The sequence below is a fragment of the Podarcis muralis genome, chromosome 10 (assembly GCF_964188315.1).
Source record: "Podarcis muralis chromosome 10, rPodMur119.hap1.1, whole genome shotgun sequence".
Classification (NCBI taxonomy): domain Eukaryota; kingdom Metazoa; phylum Chordata; class Lepidosauria; order Squamata; family Lacertidae; genus Podarcis; species Podarcis muralis.
In genome coordinates this window covers 63,912,274-63,929,463 of record NC_135664.1, presented here as the reverse complement: position 1 = coordinate 63,929,463, position 17,190 = coordinate 63,912,274, and the positions used below count along the sequence as shown (strand labels likewise).

Below are 17,190 nucleotides of genomic sequence, written 5' to 3'. Positions count from 1 at the left end.
TAATCACTTCAATACATAATCAATTGTTCTTTTGTTTCATCAACTTCACACCTCATTTTCCACGGTGGTTTTTTTAAAAATGATTTCCCCCCCCCCCTTGCTGCACCTTATCTTCTCTCTGATATCGTAACAACAGCACAATACAATAATCTTTCATTCCTTCTGTTGCTTCTAGTTTAAACCCTACTCACGAATTTATCATACTACAATATTTCTTTAAATAATCCAAAAAAATCCACAGGCCCCGGGTTTTAAGTGGGAAAGCAGGTAGGGAGGTGGCTGAGAGCAGGCAGAGTTGGGCTGGGTAGTGCCCCATTCATCCAAATGGAGCAGCCTCCGCTGGGACATTGATTTCACATGCAGAAGGCTCCGAGTTCAATCCCCAGCAAATTTGGTAAGGCTGGAGGGACTCCTGCCCAAAACCTTGGAGAGCCCCTGCCAGTCAGTGCATGCATTATTGAGCTATATGGACCAGTGCTCTGACTTAGTATAAGGCAGCTTCTGTTGTCCCCATTCCAACAGATTTTGTACTTTCCTGAATGAAACTTATCCATCCATTGCAGGGAGTTGGACTTAACGACCCTTGTTGTCTCTTACCAGCTCTACAGTTTTATGATTCAATGGAACTCTGGCTATCTTTGACATCTCAGAGTAGAAAGGATGAAACTATTATGAAACAGTTAAATAAGCAATGCACTTCAGCTTAACACTATTAGGGACTGACATGGAAACACGCAACCCATTTATTGTACACCGGCATGAAGTTAGCAACTTTCTGAAAGCAGCGCTTCTACTTGGCACTGACAATTAGCCCCAATTTGCCAGTGGCCACATTATAGTTGCCCTGTGGGGCGCGAGACCCTTTTTGCCGCTCACAACAGCAGGACGGTACACAGCCTCTTTATCTTTTCCCTATCGACCAAGAAATTGACATTTGCAACCACACTAGGTGCTAGATTGGTTACCGGGAGAAAAGAACAATATCGCATATTCTACTTTACAAGTGGAAATTTAACACTTTGCCGAGGATACAGAATGTTCAACAAGTATATTTAGGCAGAGGGAAGGCTGGGGGAAATTTGGTTCGGTTCACGTTTTAACACGAACCTGCCTAATTAGCACTTCTTAATATAAAATATGAAACACAGCCGTCCTTCACGAATTTGCCCTTCCCGGAATTTTGTGATGCGGTTCTCCAAAAAATAAAATAAAATGCATGCGTTTGAGGAAAGTGCATGTAAAAAAAGCATATATTAGTTAAGTAACATAAAATGCATTATATTGGGGAAAATTGCTTGCAAAAAAATGCATTTATTAGGACTAAAAAACATGCATGAAAATGGTGATGAATTTTCCTGAGTTCTTTAAATTTTAAAAAATTGCAGACTGATGAACCAGTAGGGTAAACTGAGTTGAAGATTGGGGCAGGAGGAAAAGAAACTGAGAGAAAACAAAAATTGCAGAGTTGCCCCTACCTAAGCAGAGATAATGATCCTGGGGCCTAGAAAATCCTATTAAAGCCAAGTTATGTCAAACAGCTTGGACAAAATCCCATTGAAATCAACAGCTTGAAATTGTCATCAGCTCACATCTTACAGCGAGATTATCTTGCTTTTTTTTTATTATCTTGCACTATTAATGTGCAAAATGGTTTGCAATAAGAACATAAGAGCCCTGCTGGATCAGGCCCCGGGTCAATTTAGTCCAGCATTTCTGTTGCCAGAGGTGGCTATCCAGATCTTCTGCAATGCCCACAGAGCATGAAACCAGCAGGCATCATTCCCTGTCATGTTAACCTAGAATCTGATAGTCAGAGATCCCGTTAAGCAGTCATGGCGGGTGGGGGGGGCTTATTCATAGATGTATATATATCATCCATGAATCTTGTCTGGTCTCTTTTTAAAGCAATCTAAGCTAATGGTCATCACCGAGTCTGATGAAAACATTATGCAAGTATCTTCCTTGTTTCCTACATGAAATGGTTTGATTTGAATCTCTTGGAGTTTCACATTTTGGTTGTTGTTTTTTTCCCAGTTCTCCAAATGCTGGGAAGCAGTTCTTGACAGGAGTACACATTTAAATATATATATTTAAAGCAAACACGCATCTAAATATGTTTGAGGGAAAACGCACATGCAGAAATGTTTTAAGAGGATTTTTATATATGCAAACAAAAACAACAACAACCCGCAGATTAATATGGAAACAAGAACAGAATTGTGGGCAAAAAGCTGTGAAACTGAAATGGATTGGATATATCCTGATTCACTCACCCATCTTTAGCAATGTGCCTTCTTCACTTGAGAATGTGATAGGGCATTTTGGTCAAAGGCCAACGAATGAGCCTTTGGACTTGAACCAATCTCCCCACTCTAAGTCAAGCATTCTGCTCACTATACTAAAATGGTTCTGAAGTACACCCACTCATTAGAACTGTGGATCAGGCTGTCATCTAAATTCACGCAGAAGCTTTATTACCCCCAGACAAACGAAATAGCCCCTGAGCTATTATTATCATTATTAGTAATATTTATTAAAATTGCATACCACCCTATACCCATATATCTCAGGGTGGTTCACAACAAAAAATCACAATAGAAAAAAGAGAAAATAGAAAATGAAACCGAAACAACAACCCAACAAATCCCCCCCTTAAATGTCCCGAGAAACATCATCAAGGCCTATTTAGTGCTGCAACCTGTTTTCCATAGCGACCAATGAGATGTATATAAGAAACCCAGAAGTGGGACATGAATTATGGTCCTACTGAATTTGAGGCAAGCATCATTCTGTTAAGGACTGTGCAGGATTTCAGAATTAGAAGATTTCTGTCAAAGAAAGGATGGATCTTTTAGTGTGTTCGCGTCAACACAATCTAGGTTAAAAAGAAGGGATGTAATACAGATCCGCAACAAAACTTAAATGTAAAGCAATGTAGCATTTCACAACACCACGAAGAGTGAAAATCACTTTAAAAAAGCAACAACACAAGGACACCAACAACACATTGATGTATCTCGTGAAATTTAATATAAAGTATCCCTTTAACAGAAGAATGGTGGTTGTATAAAGATTTGATGCTTGTGGTGGAGGGAGAAAAAACAGGATTAAAAAAAGCAAGGAGTATTTCGTCAAGTTTGTTATAATTATCAACAGTATCAACACCTGTCATCTTTAGTTCTGTGAAAACGAACCTGATCCTCTGAAAGAATAATTTCACCAAATGGCTCGGACAAAATGATGAGCAGAACTCATGGGTGTTGAGAGCCAAACTAAGACTACAACATTTGTGGAAATATGCTACTATTATTCTGGCAAAAGGACTATTACCTCTAGACATCCTGTGCATGAAGTTGCTTCATGGCATATAACCAGGGTGCAATATGGCTGGAATTGGGGAATGATTCGACAACGCTGTATTCTAAATACATTTTTTTGGCTGCTACAGAGGCATGTGCCCTGCTCCACATCTTGGTATACTGGGTTGCAACAATTTCCCCCCTAATGGGATTTCATAAATTGGAGGTAGCATTTTAGGGTATGTGTGTCAGTATAATTGAGGAAATCCTGGGTCCAAGGCTGTTGCTTAATCCTTTCATCTTCCTCTTAAGAGACACCATCCTTTAAGCAAAACATATCCTAAGGTACAGCATTTATTGTTACTGGAACGGCAAGGATGGAGCCTGTCAGACGACGGATATCAGAAAGTTTCCTAGTTACAGAAGAGCGGTCCTGGAACAACGTGGAATGTTTAAAAAAAAGCTGATATAACATTTATTTGTATTTGAGATGCCAGTTTATTTTTTTAAAAGGTCAGTGGAGACCTTTAACAAACTACCTCCAAGAGCAATGCAGACCTTTGCTACACAGTTTATCCCAAGTGAAAAACAAATCTAGATATATTTCTGAACATGGTTTAAACGGAGATTATTAATGTGACTCGCACTGATGTGATTTGCTAGCACCCAGGGAATGATCCAGCCAAGTCTCATCGATTTCAACTTGAGGGAAGAGGGTTTTTTAAAAAAGAGAGAGAATGTGCTTAATTCACCCATTGAAATCAACTGGGCTTTGAAGACTTTCATTTTGGCTGCATTCAGCCCCTAATATCAGGCATCACAAGTGTTTTATAAAATATGCTTTCCGTGATATTTTTGGAGCCGGCCTTTGGTACGTAATAATTTGTGATGATCATGTCAGAACACATTTTTAAAATAGAACGGGGTCGAAGCAAACAAGATGGTCTTCTTCCACGCAGCTTTTGCACCCGCAGCCTGCTTCTGTGGCCCTGCCAGCACAGACCACTCAGGGCACTATTGCAGCTACGCAGATCTATCGGACCGGGATGCCAGCAATTTCTCCCCCTGGAGCAGGTGCAATGCCGATTTCCAAGGTGTAAAATTACCAGCCTCTGCTAACGCGGCAATGCCTTGCGTGTTTATAATTATTATACCCACTCCAATAAATGAGTTAACAAGAACGGTGGCCAAAGGACATGGTAGCCAGAAATGTCAAGCACACTAGAAAAACAAACAAACAGACAAAAACTGTCAACAAGTTTCACCACCAAATCCCAACAGATTAAGCTATGATGTTTGTGGCAGTTGTGGGAGCGGGGTTCACTTCTTCACGTCTTAATCTTCTGCTCCCCCCCACACACACTGGAGAAACACACTCCCATATAATTTCCCTATTTTAACACCATGATTCCTCGCTTTATGGACTTTCGGCACGTCCTTTGCAAAAGAAAAACTCGGCCGTTGACATCTAGGAAACTGGGCCTTCCCTCCTGTTGGCTCCTCTGCGAACAGGTCTATTGTGCAATAAAGATACGCTGGTCTGAGCAAAACTTTTCAGCTGCAAAAGCTTATCCACCTACCAAAGGTCAGGCGTAAGAGTGCTGCCGAGGAGAGATGGCTATTCTCAGGAAGGGAAGGTACGGTATCTGCTCACAAATAACCCCCTAGTGGTTGTCTTGGATTAGACAGTGCACGATATCCAGAGCCAGACAAAACAGATTTTGGAAAAGGCGGCTTCGAAGGAGGGATAATAATTTATAATAATAAAAATAATAAAGTGAGAGAGAGCCAAAAATTGAATTCAACCCTGAACTGATCTCCTGCCTTTAGGAAGCAAATATCTCACTAGAATCACTCAGAAGGGCTGATATCCAGTATCAGGCATTATATTTAAAATATCTAGCAGAAGTTCACAAAAACAAAAAGCACACCGTTCAGTCTATTCCTTTGCTGCAGCTTGGTCCACAACCCACTTTATTTGGAGTGTTAGCAAAGCAGCTAATTTAGCCCATGTTAATTAAAGAGTACATTTGCAGACAGAAGGAAGGGGGGGGGGAGAGGATGAGTTTAACCAAGCTCCTCATCCCAATAATTGCTCCAAGCTGATTTCATTTACCATCGCTCTAAGATTATTATTATTTAAATACATGCCAATTCATCCCTATTCTGAATGTCGGAAATGCAGAAGCATTTCCAAATGATATAAAACATTTTTGGTGTGTTTCAAGTACTGTATGTTTTCCCTGCCCCAAGATTCTGCTTTCCCCCTCCCAAACAAAATTGTTGGCAAGAGCAGAGAAACAGTGCAAACTATTTGAGAAGATTCTCCTAAAATTATCGCGTTATCAAAGCGTACAGTGTGTCAAGTGATACCTGTATTTGGAGCAGGGAATTCCTTCTGAGCTTTGCAATTATGATGACATTATTGCCCAAGAAATCGTAGTGTGTTTGTGTGTGTCAGTAACACTGACACGACTTAACTAAATGGTAGGTGAAGATATTTGCTTTGCAATAAGATTTAAAACAACTAATGTGATGAATTGCCCAAAGTGATACTCTTCTGTCATTTGTTCACTTTATCATCTGTTTGAGATACACACACACACACACCCCTATGCACACTTGCCAGCTAAATAAATGCAGCCTGATCCAAAGCAAAATATAGATTTCCGAAGGAGCCAAGAGAAACTTATTCAATCCCTATCAAAAAGCACCATGGCTAAAACAACAAGACAGGTTGTCACATTTTTAATAAGGCTCCGACACAGATATTGCTGCTAGTTAGAAGCTCTCTAAGATGCTGTAAATACCTCATGCATTCATTATGCTTAATGTCTCTGGACAAGAGGGAAAAGAAGAAACAAGGTTTTTTTTAGGGGGGGGGGCTCTTCAAAGTAGCAGGCACACACACACACACACACACACACTGTCCTCACAAGCAAACATTTTAAAGTCGCATGGCTTGATTGCAGGACAGCAGGAGGGGGCAGCAGACTGGCCACCCAACCCTCTCCCTGTCACTTCTCAGATTAACCCCTCCAGTGCCAATGGCAAACCATCCGGCCCGAAATCTGGCCAACTTAAATCCTGCTCGATCCAGAAGCTCAAGGCTCCTTCCGTGGAATTAGTCACTTCTCCGCTCCCTCAGAAAATAGCGTCCAGCCCTGCCTCACCATTCTAGCCGTAGAGAGAGGTACGAATCTATTGAATTGTTCGTTGAAATCTACAGGCTACAAACTAAAGGCAGCAGCAGCAGCAGCAACAACAGCAACCCTCAGACAAGTTATAGCCAGCGTGTTTCCTAGAGATCTAAAGAAAAAAAAAGAAGAGGAGAAACCACCCAAGTGTGCAAAATCACTTCGAAAATAAGTGCCAAATGAACACGCTGAAAACACATTATTCCTTCTGCTTTCATGCAGAGAGACGTCAGCGGGCCAGATTTTGTTTGGACAAAATGGATGTTTGTGGTTATTCCCAGGCCATGGGTACAAATCAGGGAAATACAAGGAGAGGTGGGAACATGGAGACGGAATGACACCATGTGCCAAGTACCAGTACCACCACACAGTTTGGCTTCTGAAGGGGAGCAAGGGGAGAGGGGGGGAGCCCTGTAGTACGTTCACTCTGGAAGGGCATTGTGGAATACCATTCTGACCCATCCCAGTGACGGAAGGCTGTCAGTTTTTCCACTTTCGGAAAAAACAAAAACAAAACAGGAGGCAAGCGTGGGGCAGTGCATCCCTTCTGGGAAACTTTGGCTAAGACAAAAACTGTCATATAGGCAGGGAAAGGATTTGTCATTTAGTGGCACCGAAGGAACACTAAAACAAATTCAGCAAGGGACAAAGATGACAAGAAAAACACAATTCACAAATATATTACTGCCCCATAGACTACTTAAAAAAACAACACCACCACCTTGAACTTTCCTTGTCAGCTGCTGATTTAGGATCCCCCCGTAATTATTATTATTTTTTAGAGCAAGTGAGCCAATAAATATTTTGCATGAAGCATCCCTTCCTTTCCTCCCTCCCCTGTTCTTTATCAAGAGCACAACCCATCCTTCACTTTGAAGACTCGTGGGTCCATGTGCCCATCTCCGTCTTCCGATGCCTATTCTCTGGGTCAACAGAGAAATCATGACAACATGCGCCAGTTACTTTAGGTTTGAAAAAAGCATCCCACACACCACGAACGTTGTCAAGCAGCCCCTTTTGTTTTCCCACTGACAAGGTTTTTATGAAGACATTCAGCGTTTATGCCAGGCGTTTCTGAGCTCTTAATTGTTCTTGTAAAATTTCACAGCAACGTCCCTAATGCTGAAGTTACAGGTCCCTCCCATCAATTGCTTGAGTAAGTCAGAACTTCACCTTGACTTGCCTTTTTGTATCTAACATAGGCTGTGTCTCTATTTTGAAAAAAGCAAGAAAATTAAATCTTGGTGGTGTATATTTTATTTATTTAACGCACACCCTAGAATAAAATTGGGTGGTCAAATAGTAGCTCATCAAAACCCACCACTCAATAATTCCAGAGAAACTGAAAGCCTGTTCTAGCTAGAACCTCTCAGTACCATTTGCACTCGACATTTCAGCTGTCTGGAGTGCCTTTCAAAGTTTTGGTAGAATCCCTTCTCGATTTAAAAACAACATGAACAACAAAAGGGATGAACAGTCTCTCTGTGTGCATGCTAAACCTGCCCTGAGTTTGGATCAGCAAACAGCTAATTCACCAATGAGGATAATATGGTCACAGATTCATCCCAGTCTTTCTCGAGGATGCAAGAGACACTTTTCTTTCTAGGCTTCTGTGTTACCAAAGTTAAGGGCAAGGGGAGGGGGAGGAAGCAAGCAAAGCAAAAGAGAAACTGGATCAACTCCCTTTCCATGAGAGACAACTGCCTCCCCACAAGATGTAAAGTGAAGTTATGGAAGTTTCAGAATAAATCAATGTGATAGAAAGGCAGTGAAGGGGAAGGGGGGATGCGGAATACCTCTTCCTTAGATAAACTTGGCGACTGAGAAACTGGACTACCACCCAAAATGCCTGGATCACAAAATCAATGTCTCCTTGTAGCCCACCCCACGGCCTGTGCAGAACGGGCCTTGTAAGCATTAATAACAATGTAGTTCGGGTCTGACAGGTGAGAACACTGATTTCAGCAAAATGCACAAACAATATTAGGCTCCGAGAGGGCAGGGTGTGTGTGTGCGGAGGGTGGAGAGATTGTAAGAACATCCTCTATCTACGCAACCCGAGTTTTCATGTGAATTGTGCATGTTGTGTTGTGAATAACTTCCACAACCTGTACAGATCTCCATGTGTGTGTAACTACAGTCAAACACAGAGAATGTAAACGAATGGTAATGATTAACAGAGATATTGGTTTGTATTACCAGCTAAAACCACAGATGGAAAATGGTAAATAAAAAGAATTGTATGGCAAGGTTTCATTCTCGTCCTCCCCTCCCCCTCCATTTAACTATTTCTGTCTATATACCTTGATAGCTACATGTCTGTTAAGGCTAATAACATATGGATTATTTAACCAGTACTTCTCCCACCTTCAAACAAACAAAAAAACAAAAATAAGAGTAAAACTCTGAACACACACCTCATCTGGGAGATGAAAAAGAAAGAGGGCAATCAACTCAAAAGTTGAGTTTCAAAATGAAAATGAAAGCGAGCTCTTTAAAGCAGGACATAGGAAGAGAGAACACACCGTTTATATTCCTGACTTCTGCACCTATTCAACTCAGAGGAAAAGTTACACAGAGATAGCAAAACAAAACAAAAACACTTTATATATTTGTAAGCATGTTGCTATGGACATGCCATGCAGAATAGTTTCAAACCTCTTGAGTTCTTCCCCTCCCCGGGGAAAAAAATAAACCAGTTTTTGCCAAGTTAACCTAGGATTTTTACTAAGATAAACAGTTAAGTTCTCGCAGGTATGTCCGTATCACAATATTATGAAATGGGGGAGGGGGGAAATGTCAGCGATTTTAAACAAAGGAGATAAATTAATTGGATCAAATAAAACCTTGGAAGGCATTCAGAAGTGCCAGCCCAAAGTGTTTTCTGTCAAGGGTTAGAGTTACGAAATACAGTAGTTTTCAGAACAACCCCCCCCTTACTGATTTCAGTTGCTTTATACTGGTATATAAAGCTATATAGGTGCACGCACATCGGTGTACACACAGATATGCATACGTGTATCTGTACACATACACCCCTAGCTAGTTTGTTCTCTGGCAATCTAGTATTCTTTGCACTCTATACTTGCAACTTCTCTGCCCTCTTAAGATGTTTGATGGATATTTTCCTCCCTGTGCCTTTTACTATCAAATTCAGCAATCTGAAAGCTGAACAGCTTGGCTTACCATATTTTTTTACCAGCTGGTCTATCACCTAGCTTGCATTACATAGTCAGATGCAACCAAATGTTTATGCAGAATGTAGCTTTCATGAACCGTGGGGAGGGGAAGCTGGGAAACCTGCGCTCTGACAATTTAAAGCCTTTTCATTTTTCTTTATAAAGACCCACTTAGAAATGCAAAGGCTTTGAGTCCCTCCTCATAGCCAAACATGGGCTATTTACAAGCTTAAAATACAGGGGGGAAAGTGGGATGGGGATGTAATCAGAGTGGGAGAATCTTGGTTCTTCCCGAAGTACAGTGTACAAGTGGTTGAGAGTAATCTTCAAACATAGTTAGCAAAAGTCAAGATTGATGTGAACTGAACAATCTATGGGAGGAGAAGGAGACTTGGGATCCAGACCTCATGATCACCTAGGAACTGAAGGACTTCTAAACTTTGGCAAGTGGGTGGTAGAAGTACAGGGGAAGAGGGTGGCAAGGCAAACAGGTCATAAATCTAAAGAGCAGGTTTTGACACGCAGTCAAAAAGAGGTACTGATAAATTCAGAATGAACTGCTCCACTCCACTCTCTCCGCTGCCCAAACCCACTTTCTGAGTTGATTATTTTGCTTGCTCAATCTTGGGATGGTGTTAACTTGCCTCCAAATAGTCACTCCTGTTAGATCAACCACCACTACCAAAGGGAGGGGAGGGGAGTCATGTGCTTCCTAGAAACTTTTTCTTTTTTTTATGGAAGGATCAAATTGAAAGTTTAAAGCCTCGCCAGTTCTTCCATTCATTCCAGGAAGCGCTCTCTCCAAAAAGGCAAGGAAGATTTAATTTCCCTCCCTTCCCTTTTAAATAAAGACAAAAAAAAAATGTCTTCTAAGACATTGTTGCTTCTCATTATCTAGTAGATTAATTCAGAAGAAGGAGCCGGGAGCGGCGGGGTTGGGGGGGGGGGGGGAGAACAGAAAGAGGGGCGGCGGCGGAGCAAAAGACAGAGATATACAGTCATGATGATGTTCATTCAAATCTCTAGCAGGGAGCTAAACAAAATCCGAAAGGCATCGCTGTCGAAGTAGGTTACAGGACTTTGGGTGATCCCTTTCAATCTAGTTCAGGAGATGGAAATGGTGCGCGGTTGGAGAAGAGAGAGAGAGAGAGGAAAAAAATAGCAAACAGCAAACATAGATCAGGAGTAATCTGACATTACTGCATGCTGGGAGGGAGATAAAGTGCATGGTTGTTTGTTTGTTTTACTACTCCGGATTTTTCTTTTTAAATATATAGATATGCATATATATTATAGACGCGCATACAGGGAAAGTTGCACTTTAACAACATTGGAAAGATCTCAAATCATCATCATAATATTTAAACGCGCGCACGCACACACACCCCAGCAGCGAATGCATGCAAAGCAGATATATTATAAATATATACAGACACACACACTGATCTCCTGGACTCACCTTTCAAACTCCTGGGGTAAATCGGGGTCAGTGAGCATGCTGAAGGGGGAAATAAAAAAGCACAATTTTTTTCCCTTTGTCACAGTAGCCAGCTATGATCGCCTCCAACTGAACCTGTCAAGTGAATCCAAACCTCCTAAACCGATTGATTTTTCTCTCTCGCTCTCTCTCTCTCTCTCCCCTCTCTCTCGCTCTCTCTCTCTCTCTCGCTCTCCCTCTGTGAGCTAGGGACTCCTTGACCAGTCTCTTAAAGGGGTAGCGCACTTTAGCTGAAGGAGACAGCGTCGAGCAAGCTCCCCCCACCGCCGCGCCACATGGCTGGGGTCTGACAAGCAGGCAGCAGCCTCCGCCAACCTCAGGGGTGCCTGTCCGCTTTTGCCTTTATTGCCCCTCTCCTTGTCACAGCCCCCCGCCCCCCACCCCTTGCAAAGTCAGCTCCTTTCATCCTCTCCTCTTCTCCAATAGCCACACACACACGCAACCACTACTTGTCTGTGACACACACACACGCACGCACATCTGAAAGCTTCATGCAGGATCGTGCCAAACCAAAAATTTGTGCTCGCGAAATAAAATAGCAATCGCCACCTCCAGCCTCGATTTCCCCAATGTTCTCAGGACGGGGAAGGGGGGGCGGTGATACTGGGAATGGGGAGGTGTGGAATATGCACATTTGCAACACTTATTTTGGCAGAAATGCAGTTATAAATAGAAACGCACGTGTTACACACACACACACACAAAAAAAAATCCTAAACAATTTCCCCGTCTAGGATCTTCCCCTAGTGTGGCCAGATTATGTTTTCCCTATCTTGATATGGACGGACACACACTTTGGATATCCCAATATCTAATTCCGCCACTAAAGATCATTTCCCCCTCGCCATTCGCTTAATCTTTTAGGAGGGGAGAAATCAGTTACAAAAGTCCCTCTCGCTCTTTCTCTTTCCCTGTGAGCATCTCTGTTGCACAACAACAACAACACACGCACAACACAACCACATACTGAATGAGTCCTTAGCAAATTTCTGCTAGTCAACCCTCGGCTCCACAAATATGAAGTCGGAGGGAGAGGATCAGTACCTGAATAGCATGTAGAAATTTGTTATGTTCAATATGTGTCTTAATTTATAGGTCTACGTAGCTGTTAGTTAGCACAGGCAGGCAGTGAAAATGTGAGTGTGCGTTTGCACCATTATTCTTATTATTGTTATTATTAATAATAATAATCTCTGCCAGATTCTGTTGACCAGAATTATCTAATAGGCAAGCTTGACACCCATCACTCTGCCCTTTGTAGAGAGAAAGATCTGCCAAGGGGAGGGAGGCAAGCTAGGGGGGAGATCAGTGGCCAAAAAGAAACTTAAACAAGGGCTGCTGGCTTAATACAGAAAAGCACTTAGCAACTCATTGAGAGGAGTTAGAAGAAAGGGAGGGAGGAAAGGAGAAAGAGAGGGAGAAAGGGGAAGGAAAAAAACTCTGAACACCTAAGGACAATCTTCAATATTCCCAAAGGGTTTGTGTACATGGTGTGTGTGTGATATCCTATATATATATATATAATTTTCTCACCTCTTCTTCATTTTTTAAAAAATAAAAAGTCTCTGTGCAAGGGGAAGGGGAAGGGGAAGAAAGAAAAAAAAAACACCCTCACAACAATCAAGCATTGTTCTGGAGAAAGAAAAGCAACTTTGACAGATTGAAATATACCAGAGGCCCCTTCAAGGAAACCTGTAAACAACTTGTCATTCACTCTGTCGGTTTCACTGCCTTGCCCACAAAGTGCAAGGAAGCAGCCTGGCAACACCACCGCCATCACCACAAACTATGGGGTTGGGGGGTGGGGGTGAGAGGATAATCCATAGCGCCCCCCCTCTCCCTAGATCACTTAAAAAAAAAAAGATTTAACTCAGTTCAAAAAACACACACAATAAAGCCCTTGGCTTTATGGAATAGGAGGAGAGACTGCGCCACAAGGGACAGAAAGCCACATATGGTGCAATGTTTGTGTGTGTGAATCCTGTGTAAAGCCAGCCACACAACCACAAACACACGCAACCACCATTTTCCAGGTCTACGCAGTTTTCCTGGCTTGCCCTCTCTTTTGACTGTGGATCTTTCCCACGCATTTCATTCTGCTTCCAACCCTGGCTAGGGCAGCCTTGGCACAACCTGAGCAACAACTCCCATCATGCTGGCTGGGGCTGATGGGAGTTGTAGTCCAGCCCCACCCCACCCCAACTAAAGAAGTGGTTGCCAAAATAAGTGATACTGCACCCTGGAGGGCAGTGGGATTACCTAGGGCAGGGTGAGAAGAGGGGGTGCTGGAAGTGTAAAGAGCTACCAGGCTTTGAAAAGCTGGTATCACTGGCTCAAGTTCACCGGTTTCGTTGAATTAGTTAAACGAAATAGTTTTTAAACTGGATTTTGAATAAATGTGAAATCAGCTGTTACTGTTCTAAATTTTATTGCGTTACTTTCTTCCTTAGTGGGTCATGCAAACCACTATTCTGAGTAATGCTTTTGTAGGCTAATAATAATAATAATAATAATAATAATAATAATAATAATAATAATAATAATAATGTATTACTTGTACCCCACCCATCTGTCTGGTTTGTCCCAGCCACTCTGGGTGGCTTCCAACAAAAATACAAGCAAAACAAAGAAGCATCATACATTATAAGCTTCCCAAAATGCGGCTGCCTTCAGATGTCTACGAAAGGTTGTCTCCTTGCCATCTGAAGGGAGGGTTTCCACAGTGCAGGTGCCATTGCAGAGAAGGCCCTCTGCCTGGTTCCCTGTAACTTAACTTCTCACAGTGGGGGAACCCCGCCAGAAGACCCTTGGAGCTGGATCTCAATATCTGGGCTGATAGATGGGGGGTGTAAATGCTCCTTTAGGTAAGGGGCACTAGGGATGAGTTTATGCAACCAAAGCGGGGGTGGCCTGGAAAAACTTGGCAGGCTACCAGGCTGAGGAATGTTGGGTTAAAATAACACCATATCCTCCAACATTTCTCTGATGAAAATAGGGGTGCCCTAAGGAAAAGCAGGACCGTCCAGGATTAAATCAGAAACTGGGATGGCTTCTGTAAATCCAGGACTGTTCTTGGAAAATAGGGATGCTTGGAGGGTCTGTAACATAGAAGTTGTAATGGTACTACTTAGCACCTTCTGGCCTCTGCAGGTACTTTCAATTATTCCATAACAATCAGGCAGGCTAGGAAGGGGTGGGGAAACTTTTTCAGCCTGAAGGCCACATCCCAGTGTTGGGCGGGGCCAATGTTAAAAGTGGGTGGAGCAACACATTAATTTACTTGCAGTTCTCTTTCTATCCCATACCCTCCAACTATCCCTATTTGCCTGGGGCATTCTTGGAATTGCAGAAACCACCCTGGCTTCTGAGTTGATCCCAGAATGTCCCAGGGATGAGCAGGATGCTTGCAGTGCTGACATTCTCTCTGACGATTCAGCTGGCTCCCTCCAGAGCTGGGTGGTACACAAAGCTCCTGTCCTCCACCACTTCACCACCTGCACGCCAGCGTCGGCCACCTGAGGGAGTTGCTTCACTCTGTCTAAGGGTAGGGCTGCCCCGAATGCAACACGTTTGTGTGCAGCGTTTGTGTGACACACACCAGTCCGTGCCACAGTGAGTTTTAGCACATCAGCGACAAACAACCACAACCAGGTGAGACACAGGGAGAGAATGAAGATGCCTGCAGCTACTGGGATGGTCCAACACAAGAAACTATGTTGCATTGCTCACCCTCAGCAGCAAGAGGAAGAGAGGAGTGAAGTGTGTGCAGGGAAGCCGTCAACTGCCAGCCAAGCAGATGCACTTGGTTAGATTTTCTGGGGAGGCTTCCATTAGAAAATCCCTGTTTAGTATGGAGACTATTCTGCAAATTGCCCAGACAACATATATGTACCATAGCAAGAACAATAGAACTGCAGAATTGAGGATCATCATTCTAGTCCAACCCCCTGCAATGCAGGGGAGGGGTCAGGGCTGCCGGGGAGTGGGCCCCAGCCCACAAAATGGCTGGGGCATGTTCCACAGGGGAGGATGCACTGGGACAACCGATCTCAGTGATCACGGGTAGGAGGAGGAGTTACGCTAAGACCAGACCATGTCATTACAGAGGAGGCAGGTTTAGTCGTTGTCTGAGGACTATCCCTGCCTCCGGGTCTGGTCCTGACCGGATGGATACTAGAATCAGCAAGGGATACCCACATGACCTGAAGGTGCTGCTGTGCAATGCCAGGTCAATGATTCATAAGACCACTGCCATCCATGACTTGATCATGGATGGAGGACTTGACCTGGCATGTGTGACAGAGACTTGGTTGGATGAAGCAGATGGGCCTGTCCTTGCCGCTGCTTGTCCACCAGGTTTCTCTTACGCACAGCAACCCAGGTCATGTGGGCGGGGAGGGGGGGTTGCAGTGATTTTTAGGAAGTCATTAGTTTGCACCAGGCGTCCTATTGGGAAGACCCAGTTCTCCGAGTGCATGTTCTGGAAGTTGGGCAATAGGGGCAGTACAGGATTCCTACTGGTGTACCGACCTCCCCGCTGCACCAAGGATTCCCTGCCCGAGCTGCTTCAGGTCGTGGCGGATGTCCTCCTGGAGACACCTAGCTTGGTTGTCCTAGGGGATTTTAACATCCATGCCGACACGACCTTACAAGGGGCTGCTCGGGACTTCGTGGAAAGCATGGCCTCCATGGGGCTGTCCCTGAATAAGTCTGGCCCAACCCATAGCCGCGGACATGCCTTGGACCTGGTGTTTACCTCTATGGATGTTGGTGATCTGACACTAAGTAAAAGCGAAACGAAAGAAGTGCCATGGTCAGATCACTTCCTGGTGCAACTGGACTTCTCTGCGACCCATCCCCTCTGCAGGGAGGTGGGACCAATTCGGATGGTCCGCCCCCGCCACTTAATGGATCCAAATGGTTTCCAGAGAGTGGTAGGGGATGCTTTATCCCATGTTGATGGCCTTTCAGCCGATTCCCTGGTGGCCCGCTGGAATGTGGAGTTAACCAGGGCTATTGACTGTTTGGCTCCAAAGCGCCCTCTCCGATTGCATGGAGCCCGGAGAGCCCCGTGGTTCTCCACGGATCTGAGGGCAATGAAACAATCGTTGAGACGGCTAGAGCGCCGGTGGCGGATAACCCATTCCGAATCTGACCGGACACAGGTTAGAGCTCAACGTCGAGCCTACCAAGTGGCGATAGCAACGGCGAAGAAGACCTTCTTCGCCGCCTCTATTGCATCTGCAGAAAACAGCAGCAGGAGACTTTTTCAGGTGGTTCACAATTTAGCGGAACCACCTGCGACATCTGGGCCCAGTATGGGCCACATGATCTCCTGCAATGATTTTGCAAAGTTTTTTGCAGATAAAATCGCTCAGATTAGGGAAGAAGTAGACTCCACCGTGGGAGCAGAGCCAGGGCGGGAGAGTGCTAGAGTCCTGTCTAGTCAAGTTGTGTGGGATCAATTCCAACCTGTTACCTCCGAGGATGTGGACAGGCTGCTTGGACGAGTGAAGCCAACCACCTGCCTCCTGGATCCTTGCCCATCCTGGCTTATAAAAGCTAGCCGGGAAGGACTGGGCGATGGGCTTCGTGGGGTGGTGAATGCTTCCCTCCGTGAGGGAGCCTTCCCAGACCCGCTGAAAGAGGCGGTTATTAAACCGCTTCTTAAAAAACCATCTTTAGATGCGGCCACGATGGCCAATTATCGCCCAGTCTCAAATCTTCCATTCTTGGGCAAGGTGATTGAGCGAGTGGTTGCTGAACAACTCCAGGCACGCCTGGAAGAAGCGGACCATTTGGATCCCTTCCAGTCGGGATTCAGGCCTCATCATGGGACTGAAACTGCCTTGGTCGCACTGGTTGATGATCTCCGGCGGGCTAGGGACAAAGGTGAGAGCTGTTTCCTAGTTCTGCTGGATCTCTCAGCGGCGTTTGATACCATCGACCATAACATCCTTCTGAACCGTCTTGAGGGGCTGGGAGCTGGGGGCACTGTCATACAGTGGTTCCGCTCC

The 17,190-nt window shown here is 44.2% G+C and overlaps 1 protein-coding gene across 10 annotated transcripts in view; it reads right to left on the bottom strand.

Annotated features, from left to right (window-relative positions):
• Window positions 1-17,190, bottom strand: part of SOX5 (SRY-box transcription factor 5) — a 771,121-nt gene that overhangs the window by 388,338 nt on the left and 365,593 nt on the right. For 3 of the 10 annotated variants that reach the window (XM_077935288.1, XM_077935291.1, XM_028746009.2), the window contains exon 1: window positions 11,135-11,469. The exons of 4 other annotated variants lie outside the window; for them this stretch is intronic. In XM_077935288.1, the coding sequence (XP_077791414.1) occupies window positions 11,135-11,172 (38 nt within the window). In that variant the 5' untranslated portion in view covers window positions 11,173-11,469. Of the gene's footprint in view, window positions 1-11,134; window positions 11,473-17,190 lie in introns of those variants that run through there. 3 more of the 10 variants (XM_028746001.2, XM_077935290.1, XM_077935292.1) reach the window with 2 other exon arrangements.